Source organism: Cucurbita moschata, unplaced genomic scaffold (genome assembly GCF_002738365.1).
Source record: "Cucurbita moschata cultivar Rifu unplaced genomic scaffold, Cmos_1.0 Cmo_Scf00005, whole genome shotgun sequence".
NCBI lineage: Eukaryota > Viridiplantae > Streptophyta > Magnoliopsida > Cucurbitales > Cucurbitaceae > Cucurbita > Cucurbita moschata.
The window spans coordinates 3,364,692-3,383,794 of NW_019268521.1; the positions used below are offsets into that span (position 1 = coordinate 3,364,692).

The 19,103-nt window shown below is 37.4% G+C and overlaps 3 protein-coding genes across 4 annotated transcripts in view; all 3 read left to right on the forward strand.

The window, feature by feature from the left end:
• Positions 1-5,223: 5,223 nt before the first annotated feature.
• LOC111443385 lies at positions 5,224-11,317 on the forward strand. The gene is made up of 6 exons (XM_023081181.1): positions 5,224-5,559; positions 7,405-7,905; positions 8,024-8,167; positions 9,044-9,284; positions 9,404-9,904; positions 10,796-11,317. Exons 2-6 carry the CDS (start codon positions 7,411-7,413, stop codon positions 11,224-11,226), a joined length of 1,812 nt encoding a protein of 603 aa, XP_022936949.1. The 5' UTR covers positions 5,224-5,559; positions 7,405-7,410; the 3' UTR covers positions 11,227-11,317.
• A 747-nt stretch (positions 11,318-12,064) lies between these two features.
• LOC111443390 (serine/arginine-rich splicing factor SR45-like) lies at positions 12,065-18,378 on the forward strand. The gene is made up of 12 exons (XM_023081190.1): positions 12,065-12,374; positions 12,661-12,729; positions 13,828-13,916; positions 14,512-14,558; positions 14,639-14,719; positions 14,812-14,977; positions 15,095-15,308; positions 15,433-15,498; positions 16,183-16,299; positions 17,073-17,142; positions 17,249-17,280; positions 18,030-18,378. The coding sequence occupies exons 1-12, from the start codon at positions 12,154-12,156 to the stop codon at positions 18,091-18,093; spliced, it is 1,236 nt and encodes a 411-aa protein (XP_022936958.1). The 5' UTR covers positions 12,065-12,153; the 3' UTR covers positions 18,094-18,378.
• A 549-nt stretch (positions 18,379-18,927) lies between these two features.
• The window catches only part of LOC111443386, a 4,901-nt gene continuing 4,725 nt past the window's right edge, over positions 18,928-19,103 (forward strand). The window contains exon 1 of one of the 2 annotated variants that reach the window (XM_023081182.1): positions 18,928-19,028. The gene's annotated coding sequence lies outside the window, so the exon portion shown is untranslated. The remainder of the gene's footprint in view (positions 19,029-19,103) is intronic. The other variant, XM_023081183.1, reaches the window with a different exon arrangement.

Consider the following 19,103-nt stretch of genomic DNA (forward strand, 5'->3'; position numbering starts at 1 on the left):
GAAATATGAAATAATAGAATCTCGAGTATCTTGATGAAGAAAAAATACTATTAATTTTAGTCGATACAAGAATCCATAGCTTCACTTATTCCTATACTTTACTTTTTGGGCTTGTTCTCTGTTTTTAATGATTTTTCCCTTTTTGGATAACCATATCGAGAAGCTTTCAAGAACATTGAACCACCAAAAGTGAAATGCGTGAGTCAATGTATTATATCGCTTTATTTTATAATAAAAAAAATTAAAAAATTACATATGTGAATTATAAATATATATAATGAATGATATTATTGAAGCCACTTGATGGGAAGAGAAGAAGGCACAAAAATAAAATAAGTTCTTAAAACGTAATGATTAGCATGTGTTTTTCTTTTTGGTAGCACCACAAGAGCCAAAGGGTCCAACCTCTCTTTCCTCTCAAATCTACCCTATTGGTGAATCGACATCTCCCCCGACTTATTTTTTTTATTCCTTTAGTCCCTAAATTTTATTTTATTTTATTTTATTTTTAATTTTTTATGTCTTTGAATTTTTTTTAAAATATTTTATATTTCTTTAAACTTTTTAGTAGATTTTTTTAGCTATATTTTTTTAAAATTTATTAATTTATTTGATACAAAATTAGTATAAATTCAATTTTTTAAATTTTGTTTATATTAACTTTTAATTAATTTGTCATATTTTAAATATCTTAATTTACTGTTAAATTTATTATTCTAATATATTAGAACACTTTAATTAATCTCAAAATTAGGTAAATTTTAATTAATTTTTCACTTTTCACTTTTTAAAATCTAATCCAAGTTTTAAGAATTATAAAATAATTCTTTTTTTTTTAAAGTTCTATATATATATATATATATATATATATTGTAATTTTTAAATAACTAGTAGGATTTTGTTTGTTTGTGTGTCATTCATTTGGCATTTAAATGGCAGTAGGTCGTTAGCTTAGCTTTGATTACACCATTAAGCATCAACCCCTACTTTTTTTTTAAAAAAGCGGAATCTTCATTATGAATACCCCAATTAATCTTGGTATTACCGTCAAACACTTTTTTTTTTTTTTTTAAATTATTTTATTGCTAAAATATATGGTTAAAAAAATATCCACATCTATTGTACTAGATATATTTTTATTTTTTTTATAATCAAAATAAAAAATGAATTCTTTTTACTATGAGGGCGATGCTCGAAACAAACCGCTTCTCCACACGATTAGGTCAGGAGGCATTGCCTGCCTTCCATTATTTTTCAATTTTTGGTATGTAATCGACATGTTACGATTCCCCTTGCAGTCTATTTTTTATTCATTCATAATGTTGTTAGGAACCACGAACGTCCATAATAGTATGATATTATTCACTTGAGTATAAGCTGTCGTTACTTTGTTTTTGATATCCCCTAAAAACCTTATACCAACAATCCTCCCCTCGAACAAAATATACCATAGAGCCTCACCTTAATCGAGGCCCTACTCGTTCTCTGGAGTCGAATAAAATACATCCTTTATTCGACACTTAAATCACTTTTGACTGTAATTTTGAGACTCACAACTTCTTAGTTCGACATTGAAGATTCTGTTGACATGACTGAGTTAAGGGTATGACTCTAATACCATATTAAAAACGACGTACTCCTTTATTATTTATCATAAATTTGTGTAAATTTCATTAAATTATGGCAACATGTATTGTTTAGCTTCTACTCAACAATCTTAACCTTTAAACCAATCACAGATCCATTTTTACTCTTAAAAGTATCATTTTGATGAAAATCTCTAATTAATTAATAAGTGGGTCGTTATTGTTATTTCGAGACGTTTCTTCTAATTAAATTATTTGATGTAATAAACGTAAAAATGAGCTATAACATAAACTATGCAACTAAGGCAAATGTGATCGTCATCGTCTAAATATTTAATGTACGAAAATAAAATATCACTTTAGTCTCTATACCACGGGTTTCGTTTTATCTAAGTATGTGTAGGTTAATGTAATAGTCCAAGCCCACTACTAGCAGACATTGCCCGTTTTCACTCGTTACGTGTCACTCTCAACCTCACAATTTTTAAAATACGTCTACATGAGAGAGGTTCCCCTCTCCAACTAATATAAGATCTCATCGTTAAAATATCATTATGATCTCTATACCTCGAGTTTCATTCCATTTTAGTCCATACACTAAATATATATATATATATATATATATTTAATTTAGTTCAATAACAATAATTTTCTTAAATAAAATACGAAAATCAAAAATTACCCAACTATAGATGTTATTTCAAGATTTATAAAAAATATTAAAACAAAAATAAAACAAGTCGTTAAAATACGAGAACCAATATAATATAATTTTAACCATTATTATTATTTCGAGTTCAACTTAACGAGTTCAGAGGAAGAAATTCGATGCATTTTAGCTTTTTAATCACAACGAAATATGTCTTAACTAATTGAGTTATGCTCAGATTCAATAGTCATTTATTTATTTATTTATTTATTTCTCTATCTTTCGAGTAATGAAAAAGACTATAATTAACCTTCTTTTTATAACTTAAAACCAAAAGGGTGATCTGGTTGGCAAAAGTGCAGTGATATTGATATATATATCACCAAAAAACAGAGACTTTGCACCAAACCCTCTCTCTCTCTCTCTCTCCTCCCTTTCTCTCTCCTCTTTTTTTTTTTCTTTTTTCTTTTTTTGTTAATCTTATTTATCACTCAATTTGAGAGTCCTTCAAGCAAGAAAAGAAAGATAGAACAATGATGAAAATGAATTCTCTGTTGAGGAAATGCAAGAGCCTTTCAAGGCAATTGGGGAGGTCCTCTTCATACAGCAGCTTGAGGTCAAAATCCACAAGGGAAGATCTATGGGTTTGTGAAAGAACGATGGAAGAACACGAAGAACACGAAGAACGCGAAGAACACGAAGAACGCGAAGGGTTTGAAAAGGTGAGTGGCAGTAATGTAATTATCTATGTTGGGAGTACAAGGAAGCGATATACAATAAGTTCAAAGTATTTGAGCCATCCTTTGCTTAATGCTCTTATTGATAAATCAAAACCTCCTAAGGGTAATGAAGAAGATGATGATGAGTGCATTTCGGTGAGATGTGAAGTTGTTCTGTTCGATCATCTCTTGTGGATGTTGGAGAATTCTGATCCGAATATTTGTTTTGATTCTAATTTGGAGGAATTGGCTGAGCTTTATGTGTTTTGAAGTTCGGAAAATTACTCGAGCTCGAATTGGAATTGGAACCGGCCCGAGAGAGAGAGAGAGCGGTTGTTTCTCTTTTGAGCTCGTTCGGTACGTATTAGGGTTTCGTTGGTAACTCTTATGTTTTTTTTTTTTTTTTTGTAATTTCTTCGTCTTGTATATCTACTTTTTGTAATCAGAATTGTATTTATTTGTAGTTGTTGACTGTTTGTTCTTGTTTTCTTTGTGATTCGGTTGAATAAGTCGAGAGTGAATACGAGTTTAAAAATACTCAAAGTATAAAATCCACGTGGGTCGTGTACGTGTCTCAATTTTAGTCTCAAAACCATTGACTAAGGGGTCTAAGAATCAAATCTCCACCCTTACACATTGGATTCAAAATACGCCCGTACGCGCAATATAAACCCCTTGACCGAGAGGTCTAAGACTCGAATCTCCACCCTCGCACATTAGACTCGCAATATGCCCACATATACAACACAAACCCTTAACCGAGAAGCCTAAGACTCAAATCTCCACCCTGTAGCATAAACCCATGACTAAGAGGCCTAAGACTCGAATCTCTACCCTATAGCATAAACCCTTGACTGAAAAGTCTAAGACTCGAATCTCCACCCTGTAGCACAAACACTTAACCGAGAGGTCTAAGACTCGAATCTCCACCCCATAGCATAAACCCTCGACCGAGAGGTCTCAGACTCAAATCTCCACCCTCACACATCAGACTCAAAATACGCCCATAAACGCAACACAAACCCTTAACCGAGAGGTCTAAGACTCGAATCTCCACCCTCACACACATTGAACTCAAAATACGTACCGACACACGGTTTTTCGCCAAATCGTTAAAAAAGAAAGAATTAAAGGCATTGAAGTACCATTTTTCCCTAAACAAGTAATCAAATCCAACTATTACTTTTTCATGAAATAGTCCAAGATTCATCTTTGCCTATAATACTTATATGTGTTACCAAACTTATAATTGAGTAAATAAAATCCCATATTAGGAACAAATGATGCTAACAACCCAACTACTTAAAAAATTATTATAAATGGAAATTTTATCATATAAAATATATTTTTTTTAATTACTTAGATAAATAAAGTAGGGGCTAAAAATAAATCCAACCCTTCTATTGCCTAATTGGCCTTAAAACTATTTATATATTTAAAAATAAATAAATAAATAAATAACCAATTTTTTAACGGCCTTATTTCTGCACCATATTCACATATTTGGAATCTAAAAGCTTCATTTATTTTTAATTTAATATATACATATATTAATGAAACTGCAATGGGCCGTTTCTTAAAAAGGGTCCATTAAAATTTTTATTTTAAAATTATTATTATTATTACTCGGGTAATAGTCCAAGCCCACCGCCCGTTATGTATCGCCGTCAGACACCCCCTTAGGGTTCAACGTCCTTGGGGGCACAGTGTCCTCTGACATATCGCCGTCAGCCTCACGATTTTAAAAGACGTCTACTAGGGAGATGTTTCCTCACTCTTGTAAAAAATGTTTCATTCTCGAGTAAAACTACAACCTGACTGGGCTGAGACCTATTAGATGAACTTCATCATGTCTCATGCCTTCGCTTTGGACTTCCCCAAGAGGCCTCATTTCACTGATTATAAACCAATGATTATTCCCTAAATTAGCCGATGTGAGACTTTTATCCAACTATCATCCCTCGAACAAAGTACGCCTCCCCTTAATCGAGACTCGACTCCTTTTCTTTTAGAGTCTTTTGTTCGACATTTAAGAATTTTATTGGCATGACTAAGTTTAAGGCATGACTCTGATACCATGTTAAATGAACACGACTTTCACAATGGTTTGATATTATCCACTTTGAACATAAGCTCTCGTAATTTTGTTTTGAAATTCTCCAAAATGCCTCATTTCAATAAAAATAGTATTTGATTATAAACCCGGTGACAACTAAATAGTGCCTTCTGACATGAACACAAAATATATAGAATCGGCGGAAGAAGGCAATCACTGTGGACACGTCTCCCTACCATCGCCTAAGCTTTGTTTGCTTAGCGAATTAAAAAAATGCGCGCACTTACTCCCTTAACTTTACCTTTTTCATGTAAAGTCTTCTCTTTCAAACCTTCACTTTTCAATGTTTATGCGCAGAAGAAGCCTCTGTCCTTGTCTTTTCTCTGCTCCAGCTGAGCTCAGCTGCAGTTTTCTGTCTATATTCCTGTCTCCGACCAAAATCCATGCTCTAATTTTGCTTAAAGCTTCAATGGGTTAGCCGTTTTTCAAACCATTTCACCCTAAACTCAGCTCCCTGAGCTATCCTCTTCAAATTCCTCATTGCTTGGAGTGAGTTTTAGCTCTCTTTTTCCCTTTGTTGTTTACTTGGTTATGCGTTGTTTTGATTGTTTCTGATGGTTTGATTGCTGGTTTCTGATGGTTTGATTGCTGGTTTATGCGTTGATTTGGGTATTATGATTGGTAGGATGAACTCGAGTTCTTAATTATTTCATCCTTGATTCGTTGGTGTTAATAGTTTAGGTGTTGAACTTCGAGAATGAAATTAACATATGAACTTACATATGAGGTAGTGTTATAAAAGATTGTGTATGATTCATCGGTTAGATCACACGTCGGGTTGGAGAGGGGAATCGAGCATTCCTTGTAAGGGTGTGGAAACCTTTCCTTTATAGACGCGTTTTAAAACCGTGAGGCTGATGGCAATATGTAACAAGCCAAAGCGGATAATAGTTATTAGCGGTGAGTTTGAGTTGTTACAAATGGTATTAGAGACGGACACTGGCCCCAAAGGGGGTGGATTGTTAGATCCCATATTAGTTGGAGAGGAGAATGGAATATTTCTTATCAGGGTGTGGAAACCTCTCCCAAACAGGCATGTTTTAAAACCGTGAGGCTGATGACGATATGTAATGGGCCAAAGTAGAGAATATTTACTAGCGGTGGGTTTGAGGTGTTATAAATGGTATCAGAGCCAAACACTGGGCTGTGGTGCGAGCGAGGATGCTGGCCCTCAAGGGGAGTGGATTGTTAAATCCCACGTCGATTGGAGATGAGAATAGAGCATTTTTTTTATAAGAGTGTGGAAACCTTTCTCTAATAGACGCGTTTTAAAATTGTGAGGTTGACGGCGATACGTAACAGGCCAAAGTGGACAATATCTACTAGTGGTGGATTTTGGTTATTACAAATGGTATCAGAGGCACACACCAAGCGGTGTGCCAACGAGGGCGTTGGCAGACAATATCTACTGGTGGTGGATTTGGGCTGTTACAAATGGTATCAGAGGCAGAGACCGAGTGGTGTGCCAATGAGGACGCCAGCCCCCAAGAAAGTGGATTGTTAGATCCCACGTCGATTGGAGAGGGGAACAGAGCATTCCTTATAAGGGTGTGAAAACCTTTCCCTAACAGATGCATTTTAAAACCATGAGGCTGACGACGATACACAACGGGCCAAAACGGACAATATCTGCTAGCGGTGGGTATGAGCTTTTACAAATTGTATCAGAGCCAAACACTGGGCGGTGTGCCAGTGAGGACGTTGGCCCCCAAGAGGGTGGATTGTTAGATCCCACATCAATTGGAGAGGGGAACAGAGCATTCCTTATAAGGGTGTGAAAACCTCTCCTTAACAGACGAATTTTAAAACTTTGAGGCGGCAATACATAATGGGACAAAGCAGACAATATCTACTAGCGGTGGGTATGAGCTTTTACAAATGGTATCAGAGCCAAACATTAGGCGGTGTGCCAGCGTGGACGTTGGGCCCCCAAGAGGGTGGATTCTTAGATTCCACATCGATTGGAGGGGGGAACAGAGCATTTCTTATAAGGGTGTGAAAACCTCTCCCTAACAGACGCATTTTAAAATCGTGAGGCTGACAGCGATACATAACGAGCCAAAACGGACAATATCTACTAGCGGTAGGTATGAGCTGTTACAAATGGTATAAGAGCTAGACACCGAGCGATGTGCCAGTGAGGACGTTGGCCTCCAAGGAGGTGGATTGTTAGATCCCACATCGGTTGGAGAGGAGAACAGAACATTTCTTGTAAGGGTGTGGAAACCTCTCCCTTAACGATAGTTTTACGGGCTCTTCCTTGTTGTTCCATCAACCGGTTGTTTTTCTTTCAGGATTGGTTATTTTCTTTTCTTTTTCTATTTGTATCATTAGGTGATAATGGAGCAAACTAGACGCCATAACAGGATTAACTGCTCTGGTTCAACTCCATCAGAGGAATCAGCTCTGAATCTTGAAAGAAATGGCTGCAGTCACTCAAATTTACCTTCTTTCAGCTCACCTACACTTCAGCCATTTGCATCTGCTGGACAGCATTGTGAGAGCAATGCAGCTTACTTTTCATGGCCGACCCCTATCCGGATAAGCGTCGGTACGGAGGAACGGGCAAACTATTTTGCAAATCTTCAGAAAGGGGTGCTACCGGATATCCTTCATCCGTTACCAAAAGGGCAGCGGGCAAACACGTTACTCGAGCTCATGACGATACGAGCCTTCCATAGCAAGATCCTGCGTTGTTACAGTCTCGGAACGGCTATTGGATTCCGTATTCGAAAGGGTGTGCTGACCGACATTCCTGCTATTCTTGTTTTTGTTTCCAGGAAAGTTCATAAGCAATGGCTTAGTCCTATTCAATGCCTGCCCACTGCCCTGGAGGTCTGAAGCTGAAGTCCTTTTACTTTGTAGTCAAGTTTCTTCCTTACCTCATGGTTGCAAAGTAGGAGTGTTTTTAGTTTCACTTTGATCTTTAATGAGTATGCTGGATTCTTTTCAGGGGCCGGGCGGTGTGTGGTGTGATGTGGATGTTGTAGAATTTTCGTATTTTGGTGCACCGAACCCTGCTCCTAAAGAACAGTTGTACACCGAAATTGTCGATGATCTGCGTGGCTCTGATCCGTGCATTGGCTCGGGTTCGCAGGTATTTTTGTGTTTCTTTGCAACTAGGGACCTAAGAACTTGCTATTATATGGAAAAAGACATCTAAACGGCTTAAGAAAAGGGGGAAAGTTTGAGAGAACGATTGGCAACGGGCACGAAATATGAGATTTTCTACTAATCTTGTTCGTTTCTACTTGAATCGTGTCCCCCTTTATTGGAAGCTACTAATATTTGATTTTCAGAATGTCGTATTTGTGAGATCCCACATTGGTTGGAGAGAGGAACGGAGCGTTCCTTATAAGAATGTGGAAACCTCTCCCTAATAGATGCGTTTTAAAATTGTGAGGCTGACGGTGATATGTAACGGGCCAAAGTGGACAATATCTACTAGCGGTGGACTTGGGCTGATGCAAATGGTATCAGAGCCCGTCACTGAGCGGTGTGCCAGCGAGGACACTGAGCCCTCAACGGGGGTGGATTGTGAGATCCCTCATTGGTTGGAGAGGGGAACGAAGCATTCCTTATAAGGGTGTGGAAACCTCTTCCTAGCAGATGCATTTAAAACCGTGAAGGTGATGGTCATACGTAGCGAGCCAAAGCGGACAATATCTACTAGCGTGGGCTTGGGCTTGGGCTGATTAAGAAATATGAACATAAATGATCATCAGGATTTTTGGCTCACGTTATAATCGTTTCGAATGTTATTACATGAAGTAGCCCTTTTATATACTTGAAATTGAGGGATACGTCTTGAAATGGTGTGCCTCTTAATATGTCTAGTATCACGGTCATGTTTGTCCAAGGCATGTTGCCCGTGGCTGCATGCCCATGTCATGCCAAACCCTTTATTTGCTTTCACAAAGTGCGATTGTGACACCTAGCAACCGTTTATTTGAATTTAATTCCACCTCATCAGGTGGCCAGCCAGGAGACTTACGGAACCTTGGGCGCTATAGTAAGGAGTCAAACGGGCAGTCGACAAGTTGGTTTTCTCACAAACCGTCATGTCGCTGTTGATTTAGATTATCCGAACCAGAAGATGTTTCATCCTCTTCCACCGACACTCGGGCCTGGGGTGTATCTTGGTGCGGTAGAGAGAGCTACTTCGTTCATCACGGACGAGCTTTGGTACGGAATTTTTGCTGGCATAAATCCAGGTAATACAGTTCATGCCAAAACAAAAGATCATTATATAGTGACAGTGTTATTGTTCCATTTTCATCTCGCCAAACGTTAATAGCTCGGGTGCACGTATTCTAATTTTGTTATATTGCAGAGACGTTTGTACGGGCAGATGGGTCGTTCATTCCTTTTGCTGATGATTTCGACATGTCGACTGTCACTACATCTGTAAAAGGTGTCGGAGAGATCGGCGACGTGAAGTTTATCGACTTGCAGTCGCCTATCAGTACGCTCATAGGGAAGCAGGTTGTGAAAGTTGGAAGAAGTTCTGGCTTGACGACAGGAACTGTGTTGGCCTATGCTCTCGAGTACAACGACGAGAAAGGAATATGCTTCTTAACCGATTTTCTTGTCGTCGGTGAGAATCAACAGACTTTTGATCTCGAAGGAGATAGCGGTAGCCTCATCATTTTAAAGGGTGAGAATAGAGAGAGCTTGAAACCGATCGGGATCATATGGGGTGGAACGGCTAACCGGGGTCGACTTAAGTTAAAAGTCGGCCAACCTCCTGAGAATTGGACGAGTGGGGTCGATCTCGGGCGCCTTCTCAACCTGCTTGAACTTGATCTGATCACAAGTGATGAAGGGCTCAAAGGTTAGGACTTTAAAAGCTTCTCCTATCCATTCTCTCTTTTGGAGTGTTGTTGAAGACTTTCTTCCAATTATGTTAGGGATAAAGTAGTGTGTGCCTAAGTTCTACTATTTAAATTTTTTTCTTTTCTTATCAATGATTGGTTGCACACACGTAACAATCCTCCCCGACCCCTAAACCGCCCCTTGAATTCATTGGAGTCTTTTCCGTAACCGCCCAAGCCCACCGCTAACAAATATTGTCCGCTTTGACCTGTTATGTATCGTCGTCAGTCTTACGGGTTTAAAACGCGTCTATTAGAGAGAGGTTTCCACACCCTTATAAGGAATGCTTCGTTCTCCTCTCCAACCGATATGAGATCTCACAATCCACCACCCTTGGGAGTCTAGCGCCCTCGCTGGCCCACCGTCTGGTATCTGGTATCTGGCTCTGATACCATTTGTAACAACCCAAGCCCACCGCTAATAGATATTGTTCGCTTTGGCCCGTTATGTATAATTGTTAGCCTCACAGTTTTAAAATGCGTCTACTAGGGAGAGGTTTCTACACCCTTATAAGGAGTGTTTCGTTCCCCTCTCCAACCAATGTAGGATCTCACGTTCTCTTATCTGGAATGACTCATTTTCTGTCTAGTAGAACATGCGTTTGATAGCACTTCAGTATGGATTACGACGTTAGATGAATGACATTTAGATCTCACATCGGTTGGAGAGGAGAACGAAACATCTTTATAAGGGTGTGGAAACCTCTTCCTAGGAGACGCGTTTTAAAAACCTTGAGGGAAAGCTTAGAAGGGAAAGTCTAGAGAACAATATCTACTAGTGATGGGCTTGGGCTAGTTTCACTCTTTTGGCGATAAATATTTTTGTTATGTTTCTTCATTACTATATGCAGCAGCAGTGCAAGAGCAAAGAACCGTCTCAGCGACGGTTATCGGCTCGATTGTTGGAGACTCCTCTCCTCCCGACACAACGCTACCAAGGGAGAAGAGCGAAGAGAAGTTCGAGCCATTGGGTTTTCAGATCCAGCATATGCGTACAGAAGTAGAACCTTCTTCAGCCAAAGACCAATCGTTGCTCCTGGAGACCGAGTTTCATCTCGAAGCTGGAACGAGCACGGCTCCCAGTGTAGAACATCAGTTCATTCCAAGCCTCTTCAGTTGTTCTCCCTCCCATCAAAACAGCTCTCTGGTTCGTGCCGTTTCCCAGAACCTATCTTCGCTTCGGAACGACTGCGAAGATATTTGCGTTTCGTTGCAATTGGGCGACCACGAAGCCAAGAGACAGCGCTTGGATGGTTCTGTTTCCATGGAAGAACTGAAATAGATCGTCCATGTAAGAACTGTTGGTGTTTGTTAAGATTTTCAGTTCACTTGCTCAAACTGAAATAACTGTATTTTGAGCTGTATGCATTCCCCTATGGCTGTGGAGTTCATAATTCTTGGCTTTGGTATTCATTTGAATTCTGCTTTGTTGGTCAAAGTTATGTTCGAGTATTAATACACAAAAAAGAGACACGTACAGAATTTGGGTCATAATTTCAAAAATACCCTTTTAACCGTAGAAAAAATGTTTAAAAAATAACATTTGAATTTTTAAACGTTTAAAAATTTTAAAAACTTTTAAAATAGCTCGAGACTTATTTAAAAACTTAAAAAATATCTCTATTAATTTTTTTTGAAAATTTAAAAATATTCTTATAATTAGTGTTAAGTTTTAAAAATACTTATAAACTTTAAAAAATAACATTAAAAAGTTTGGAAATAATTTATGAGATGTTGATAGATAGTTTTCGTTATATATTGACGATATTTTTTTTTTATAAAAGGGTGTTATTGATATTTTTAAAATTTTATGGGTATTTTTTGACCGATAAAATAGATTTTTGAATATTTTAAAAATTAATGAAAATTTGTAAAGTATTTATTAAATGCTATTAAAAGTTTAAGAATATTAAAATACTAATGGTTTATATAAATAAATAATTTTGATTTTTTTTTTAAGTTGTCGATATTATTAAAACTTTTGAAAATTTATAGATATTTTAGAGATAAATTACGAAATTGAAGGTTATTTTAGTAATTTAGCAAAAATTTTATATGGCGCCAAAGTAAAAAAAATTTTGGTCCATTCGGTTCCGTACGAATACGTTTCGACCATTTCTGTGTCGCTTCTCTCTTCAATATCTCTAAATCCCAAACGAGACGGGTTTAAGTTAGGGTTTCAAATTTCGCTCTGCAGCTACTGCCGGCCATGGCTAAACCAAGCAGAGGCCGTCGTTCGCCGCCGTCGGGTTCGGGATCCTCACGTTCCCGCTCATACTCCGGCTCTGGTTCCCGCTCCAGCTCCCGCTCGCGCTCCAGGTCTGCATCTGTGTCCCGCTCCCGCTCTCGTTCCAGGTCCATTTCCTCGTCTTCGTCTCTATCTCGAAGCGGTTCTTCTCGAAGCCGAAGCCCCGCTCCTCAAAGAAAGAGGTTCGTCTTTCTTTTGAGCTTGCATTTTTCGTTCTGAGGTCTTGCATTTGGTGCTTATTGGTTGTCAGTGTGTGAGGAAGTATCGGAATTAGGTATTCTATGCTTGGGAGGTCGGTCGATTATGCATTTTCTTTTTTTTTTTCGCTGTTGATTGGTTTTTCTTATATTTATTCGAAGGCATGTTTTGGAATCATTACGTTATCGAGAAACAGACGCGCTCCATATACCAAAATCCGTTTTTATGCGGTCATTGTATATCGCAATCACATCTTCATTTGTTTTTCAGTCCGAATGAAACAGCTCGGCGGACTCGCGCTTCACCTCCACCAGCTAAACGAATTTCTCCGCCACCCAGGTAATAATACCTCCGTCTACAGTTAAATCCAACTTCTCATTTTTTATCATCTTATTGACATTTAGTCTCTTCATTATTTGTTCATGACATGCATTTTCCGACAAGTCTTAACATTTATACTTTGGCGCGGTTTTTTATCCCCGCCTTTTGTTAAAGACTGCTTCCGAGCCTCTTCAATGGTTGTTTTTCTGCTGTTTGTTTAGTAAGTTACAAATTATGGATGACAAGGGAACAATTTCGCTTTCAAAAGAAGGTCAAAGTCTAAACCAAAGGAGTTAAAAGAATCCAATTGGTCAAAAGTGTAGAGAGACCATAAGATTTATAAAGGAAGTGCATTTACCCAAAGACGTTGTTTGGAAGTAAATTTGCTTAAAATAATGATCAAAAGTGTTGTACTTATCTTGAAAGAGATTATGGTTACGTTCATTCCATGTTGTCCACAAAAAAATCCGAAATGCATCCAAAGAACTCCCCCCCTCCCAAAAGAAAAATGTAACCTTCTTTGGATGAAAATCTGTCCATATCTCTCCTCAAAGAGGATGCAGATCTGTTTCGAACAAACTGAAAAACAAAGAAGATAAGATTTTGATGTATTTACCTCTTAAAAATCTGTCCATACTATTTTTTGAACTTAAATATGTTTAATATATTATTTTTTATTTTATTCTAAGAAGCTCATTCTTCCTTATCATTTAGTCAGTTAAAGCATGGTTTGATTTAAATTCCTTGACTATTTGTCGAAGCATTAAAAAAATCTTCGAATTCAATACTTTTTCAGAACTGTGGTGTTACTAGTTCGTTATTTTCAACTTTTAATCATTTTTTGCCCTTGTTGAACTCAAATGTGATAAAGAATGTTCTATTAGCTTTAATTGTCTTGCAACTAAATTTTATCTTAGTAATCTATAATCACTTGCAAATGTATATGTAATTGACTATTTCAAAGCTGACATCTGCATTTTTTTAATACCAATATTTTCTTTAGTCATGCATCTGTATTATCAGCGATTTACATATAATGCTTTCATTTTGTGATATTTTCCTTGCCTGTCAGTTGTATTTATATAATTTGCTTATCACGCTGTCAATTGATTTCAGGAAACCATCTCCTGTACGCGAGTCACTTGTTCTTCACATTGATGCACTGAGTAGGAATGTCCATGAGGGTCATTTAAAAGAAATCTTCAGTATGGTTTTTCACTCGCTTTATTTAGCATTTAAACAATTATTCTGTTGGATAAGTGCACTTATTTCTTCAGATTGTTCTTTTTTTAAAAGTTACAAGTAAAATTCATCAATTAAAACCGAAGAGTAAGACAAAATAAAATCTTATTTCAACCTTCAATCACATTATGTGAAAGATACAACACTTTGACTTCATGAACCTAGTATTTTGTCTTACAAAAAAAGACTTTGTGTAAACGTATGTATTTATGTATTAGATTCAATTCAACCTAGCCTGTTTATTGGTAATGATCATTGACCGTGTTGTTTTGTCCTCAACAATTGAGTAATTTGTCTTATCAATTACTCTTCATCACTGCATGCTCATTCCTTCCTTTCCTCTCGACTGTTTTGAAATTATAGACAGTTCGTTTTCATGAAATTTTTTATCCTCATTCAATTGAAGTGATCCCCTTAAATATGATTTTTCCTCCAAAAGTCTTTATCTATTTAGTTAGGATTGATGATATTGGATTGAATAGGTAATTTGTTATTTTATAAAAAAATTGTAACTCTTATGAATTTCCTTTTTTTTTTTTTTGCTTGATACCCTTATAGGTAATTTTGGTGAAGTAGTCCATGTTGAGCTGGCAATGGATCGCACAGTGAGTCCTTACCATGCATATTGTATTTGAAGAACTTTTTCTTGAATAATATATTGATGCATCTGTTTTAATATTTACAGGTCAACCTTCCTAAAGGATATGGATATGTTGAATTCAAAACAAGACCTGATGCTGAAAAAGCCCAATTGCATATGGATGGTGTATGTTTTTCTTAAATGTTCAAGTACTTGAAGTACATCTATTGATAATTTCTCATAACTGGGAAATGATTGTCATGGTTGGCTGAATGTAGGCCCAAATTGATGGGAATGTTATTCGAACAAGATTTACATTGCCTCAAAGACAGAAGATCCCAACACCTCCAAGGACTGTAGCAACCGCTCCAAAGAGAGATGGTCCTAAGCCTGAAAATGTTGGTGCTGATGCTGAGAAGAATGACATGAAAAGACAGAGAGAACGTATAACTCTCAATTATTATATATTTTTCCATGTTCAACTGTTTTTGCCTATTATTCTATTCTATTTTTCATGAGGATATGTTATTTTAGTGATTTATGTCTGGTTTGTCACATCAGCTTCACCTCGTCGAAAGCCTCCTTCTCCTAGAAGACGCTCGCCTATTGCTCGACGAGGTGGGTCTCCTAGAAGACAACCCGATTCTCCTCGCCGCCGTCCAGAGTCTCCTCCGCGTCGCCGCTTAGAATCTCCCCCTAGAAGGAGGCCTGCATCACCCATGAGAGGTTGCCGTTCTCCATCGCCTTTGGCAAGGCGACATAGATCTCCTCCAAGGTTGACCATCATCCCCCCACTCTTCAACCCCCCAGCCTCACACACACACACACACACACACACAATCTATCTCCTTTCCTGTAAATAGTGGGAGCATTAACATTCTTTAACTTCGGTTGAATAGGCCCTCTCCAAGAAGAATTCGTGACAGTCCTGTTCGAAGACGTTCACCACCCCCTCCTAGGCGCCGGTATTACACATTTGACTGTTATGAGATATCGTAGTATTTTTTCTTGCAGTTTATTTGAATGGTACACAGACATGTTTATTGTTTCTAACTTCACAAATCTTCATATAATGACAAGGTGAACTATTTATGACTTACTGCACGTGTTAAGTTTAATCTTATTGTTTCTGAGTTAAGAGTAAACGTCTGGAGAGTATTGAATTATGCAGGAGCATATGTTATTATCAATTTTTATTTTGAGCCTTTGTTTTTAGAGTGTGTTTCTTTTATTTTTAGATTTCCAGCTACATCAGGTATTTTGTAGAATAAAAATTGCATCAGGTAACTGTGGTTTTTGGGTGATCCGAGCAAATTCAAAATAATGCTATTTCAGACTTAGAATGAAGTAGCAACCTGAGTTACTCTTGATGTAACTATTTAAAACTCTACTTGCTTCCATTATGGTACAAAGGTGTTCCTGTAGTTTAATCTTAGGCATTAGAAGAATGGTGACTGGGGGCATGATTACTTTCTAATGTTTGAGAAATTTAAGCATTTAAGCATATGGCAGTGGGAGCTTTTAATTGCTTGTTCACTATGGTTGACCCATGGTTTTTACTTGAAAATGATGTAGTCTGACTCAGTGGTCTCAGTTATGTTTTTGCTTAGGTATATGAGCGTTACTTAACTAAATTATGTTTCTTTCAGTACACCGCCTCGACGTGCTCGTAGTCCTCCCAGAAGGTCTCCAGTAGTTCGCAGAAGGAGCCGTTCACCTATTAGAAGACCAGCTCGATCACGTTCCCGATCATCTTCACCACGGAGGTAACTTGATGCCTAATGTTTTTTTTTTTTGTCATGACCAACTGCCTTTAAAGAAAAAAATATTAGTATCTATGGATGCCTAATGAACTTTTTTTTTCATGATCAACTCCGTTTTAAAGAAGAATTATTTCATATTGTTTGCTTGTCCACTCTGTTTGTGGTGCATAAATTAAATGACGAAGTAGACACAGAAGTCCCTACCATTGGCATCGATCAAGAAAGGATAATAGTCATAATAAACCCTTTCTGAACAGCCCCAAGTGAGGGCTATTAAACAAGTTCAAAGATTCTCATCTTCTTTTCAATTGCAGTTTATTTGAAGCAAACTTTGACAGATGTCTGGTGTTGTGGTCTTGGGATTTTATATTACAACAATCCTTAGAAACTAAGCTTAAACGATCTCAAGTTCCTATTTCTTACCTGAAACTTTGTATGTGCGTAATTGGCTATTAGTGGATAACATTTGTTTTGTATAGTTAGCTTTTAGAAGGATGCGAATAATGTGCATCTGTAGTCATATTGCGTGTTCCATTTGTAGGGATTTTGGTGTGAGAAGTCTTCTTCAATGGCAGGAAAGATCTTATTTTAATGTTTGGTCCGTTGTTAAATTCTATGTTTCTCTTTGAACTTTGGCTACTTGGTCAATTTGTAATTACTCGCTAGATCATATTTTATTGGAGTGAGACCCCTTTTTGTAGCTTGTTGCTTGCTTCATATTTCTTCTGGCCTTTTGTTTTGTATGTCCGTGTATTCTTATGGTTCTCTCTATACAGAGGTCGGCCTGCAGCCGCTGGTAGACGTGGGAGATCACCGTCCTACTCTGCATCACCTAGTCCACGCAAGGTTTGCTGTGATTGATCTTGCCATTTTTTTCACCGCTCTGGGTTTATTATTGTTCGTTCTTCCTTGCATCCCGAGTGCCTTCATTGTTCTCTATTTTATATTACAGGTGCCCAGGAGAGTATCTCGCAGTCCAAGAAGGTAACTCTGTGCATTTGATATTCCAAAAATGTTAGGAATTTTCGATATTCTTGTAGGCCAGTTTGCTGCCCAGTTCAAATCACTTGACTTTTGCATGGACTTTTGCCGTTTCTTTTTAACTAAAGACGAGTGTGTTTCCAAACCCATAAACCACAGAGAGCCACTGCAATTGGATTATTCTATATATCGAGCTTACAGATACCGAGTATAACAAGTCTGGAATGACTTCTGAAAGAAAGTACTTAAACACTGAAGTGTTTTTAAGTTATGTTGTGAGATCCGATATCGATTGGAGCGGGGAACGAAACATTCTTTATAAGGGCGTGGAAACCTCTCTCTAGTAGACGCGTAGAAACTTCTCTTAAAACCATGAGGGCTGATGATAATATGTAATGGGTCATATCTACTAGCGGTAGACTTAGGCTGTTACAAATAACATAAGAGCTAGACATCCGGCGGTGTGCCAGCGAAGATGCTGGTCACCGAAGGGGAGATCCCACATTAGTTGGAGAGAAAAACGAAACATTCTTTATAAAGGGGAAACCTCTTCTTAGTAGATGCTTTATAAAATCGTGAGGCTGATGGGTTGAAGCAGACAATATCAACTAACAATGGACTTGGGCTCGTTACATATGTGCTCTTGATCATCTAACCAAACATCGATTAATTCTCTCTGAATCTTATTATTACGACCATTATTCTAATATACATACATATTTAATTATGTTGTGCGATCGTTTGGTGTATAGGCCTTTAAGAGGGAGAAGCAGCAGCAGGAGCAGTAGCAGTAGTTCTCCACCCCGCAAGCCATAAGAACTCTACACATCTTGCGCCTTCTCACTCCCTAATTCTCTCTTGTTCTATCTGTGTATTCCAAAAGACGCGACAGTTTTTTCCCCACACCTGGTGAAGAGCCGAGCCTTCTTGTAGTGAAAATATTTGTGGATTAAATGCCATTTTGGGCTTGTCAGCAGTAGTTAGTTTCCTGTCACTATTGAATCAAACATTTTGATATCCTTTCTTCTAACTGCACTCTGTAGTATTATTACATTTCTTCTACTATACAAAGGCCCAGACGTCGAGTTCTCCCTTTTCTTATTCGTTTTAGAGACATCCCCTTGTATTTTATGTCGGTCTAGTTTGTGTCTATTCGACTCTTGTGGGGTGGGGGCACGGAAACAAGATGCCTGTCTTTAGGCTTTTCCTATCCTTTCTCGTGAAGAATTTCTGCTCGCAACTTTAGAAAATGATTGATTCAGTTTTTAACCGAATTTTTAATTTTATGATTCATAGGTGTTTGATTTACTCTACAATTTCATTTATCTTGTGAGATTTTTTTAGATAAAAAATTAAAAACCCAAAGATTAAATAGATGTTTTTGAAGTTTAGGAGCAAGATTATGTAGTAAGAGTTGGGGTATATTAATTTTTATTTATTTATTTTAATATCTCCATGGAAATCTTTAATTTAGAAAAATTAACTTTTTCAGGATTGTTTTGGGTTTAAATCCATTTTAAACTTTTAGTTTGTTTTATATTTTTTTGATTTTTTGATTTTTTGATTTTTTTTTTTTTTTTGGAAAACTACGTCGTTTTAAAGGGGGAAAAATACGAGTTCCAGATTTCTATAGATGGTCTATTTTGCGGATATTTTTCATGATTTACAGAAAACGCCATTTGGGACAGTAACGCACCAAATGGAAGGGGAGAAAAACGGCGCATACTTCTTGGTCAAATTGACTCTCTCAGGTCGCTTTTCTCCTCGAACTCGAATTCTCATCCTCTTTTTAATAAATTTCTTTTTTTTTTTTTTTTTTTTTTTTT

Coding starts and splice junctions, on each gene's coding strand:
- LOC111443390 (XM_023081190.1), top strand. CDS start 12,154: ATGGCTAAACCAAGCAGAGGCCGTCGTTCGCCGCCGTCGGGTTCGGGA. Junction 12,730..13,827: donor CGAATTTCTCCGCCACCCAG/GTAATAATACCT, acceptor AATTGATTTCAG/GAAACCATCTCCTGTACGCG. Junction 15,499..16,182: donor CCACCCCCTCCTAGGCGCCG/GTATTACACATT, acceptor TGTTTCTTTCAG/TACACCGCCTCGACGTGCTC.
- LOC111443385 (XM_023081181.1), top strand. CDS start 7,411: ATGGAGCAAACTAGACGCCATAACAGGATTAACTGCTCTGGTTCAACT. Junction 9,285..9,403: donor TTTTGCTGGCATAAATCCAG/GTAATACAGTTC, acceptor GTTATATTGCAG/AGACGTTTGTACGGGCAGAT. Junction 9,905..10,795: donor AAGTGATGAAGGGCTCAAAG/GTTAGGACTTTA, acceptor TACTATATGCAG/CAGCAGTGCAAGAGCAAAGA.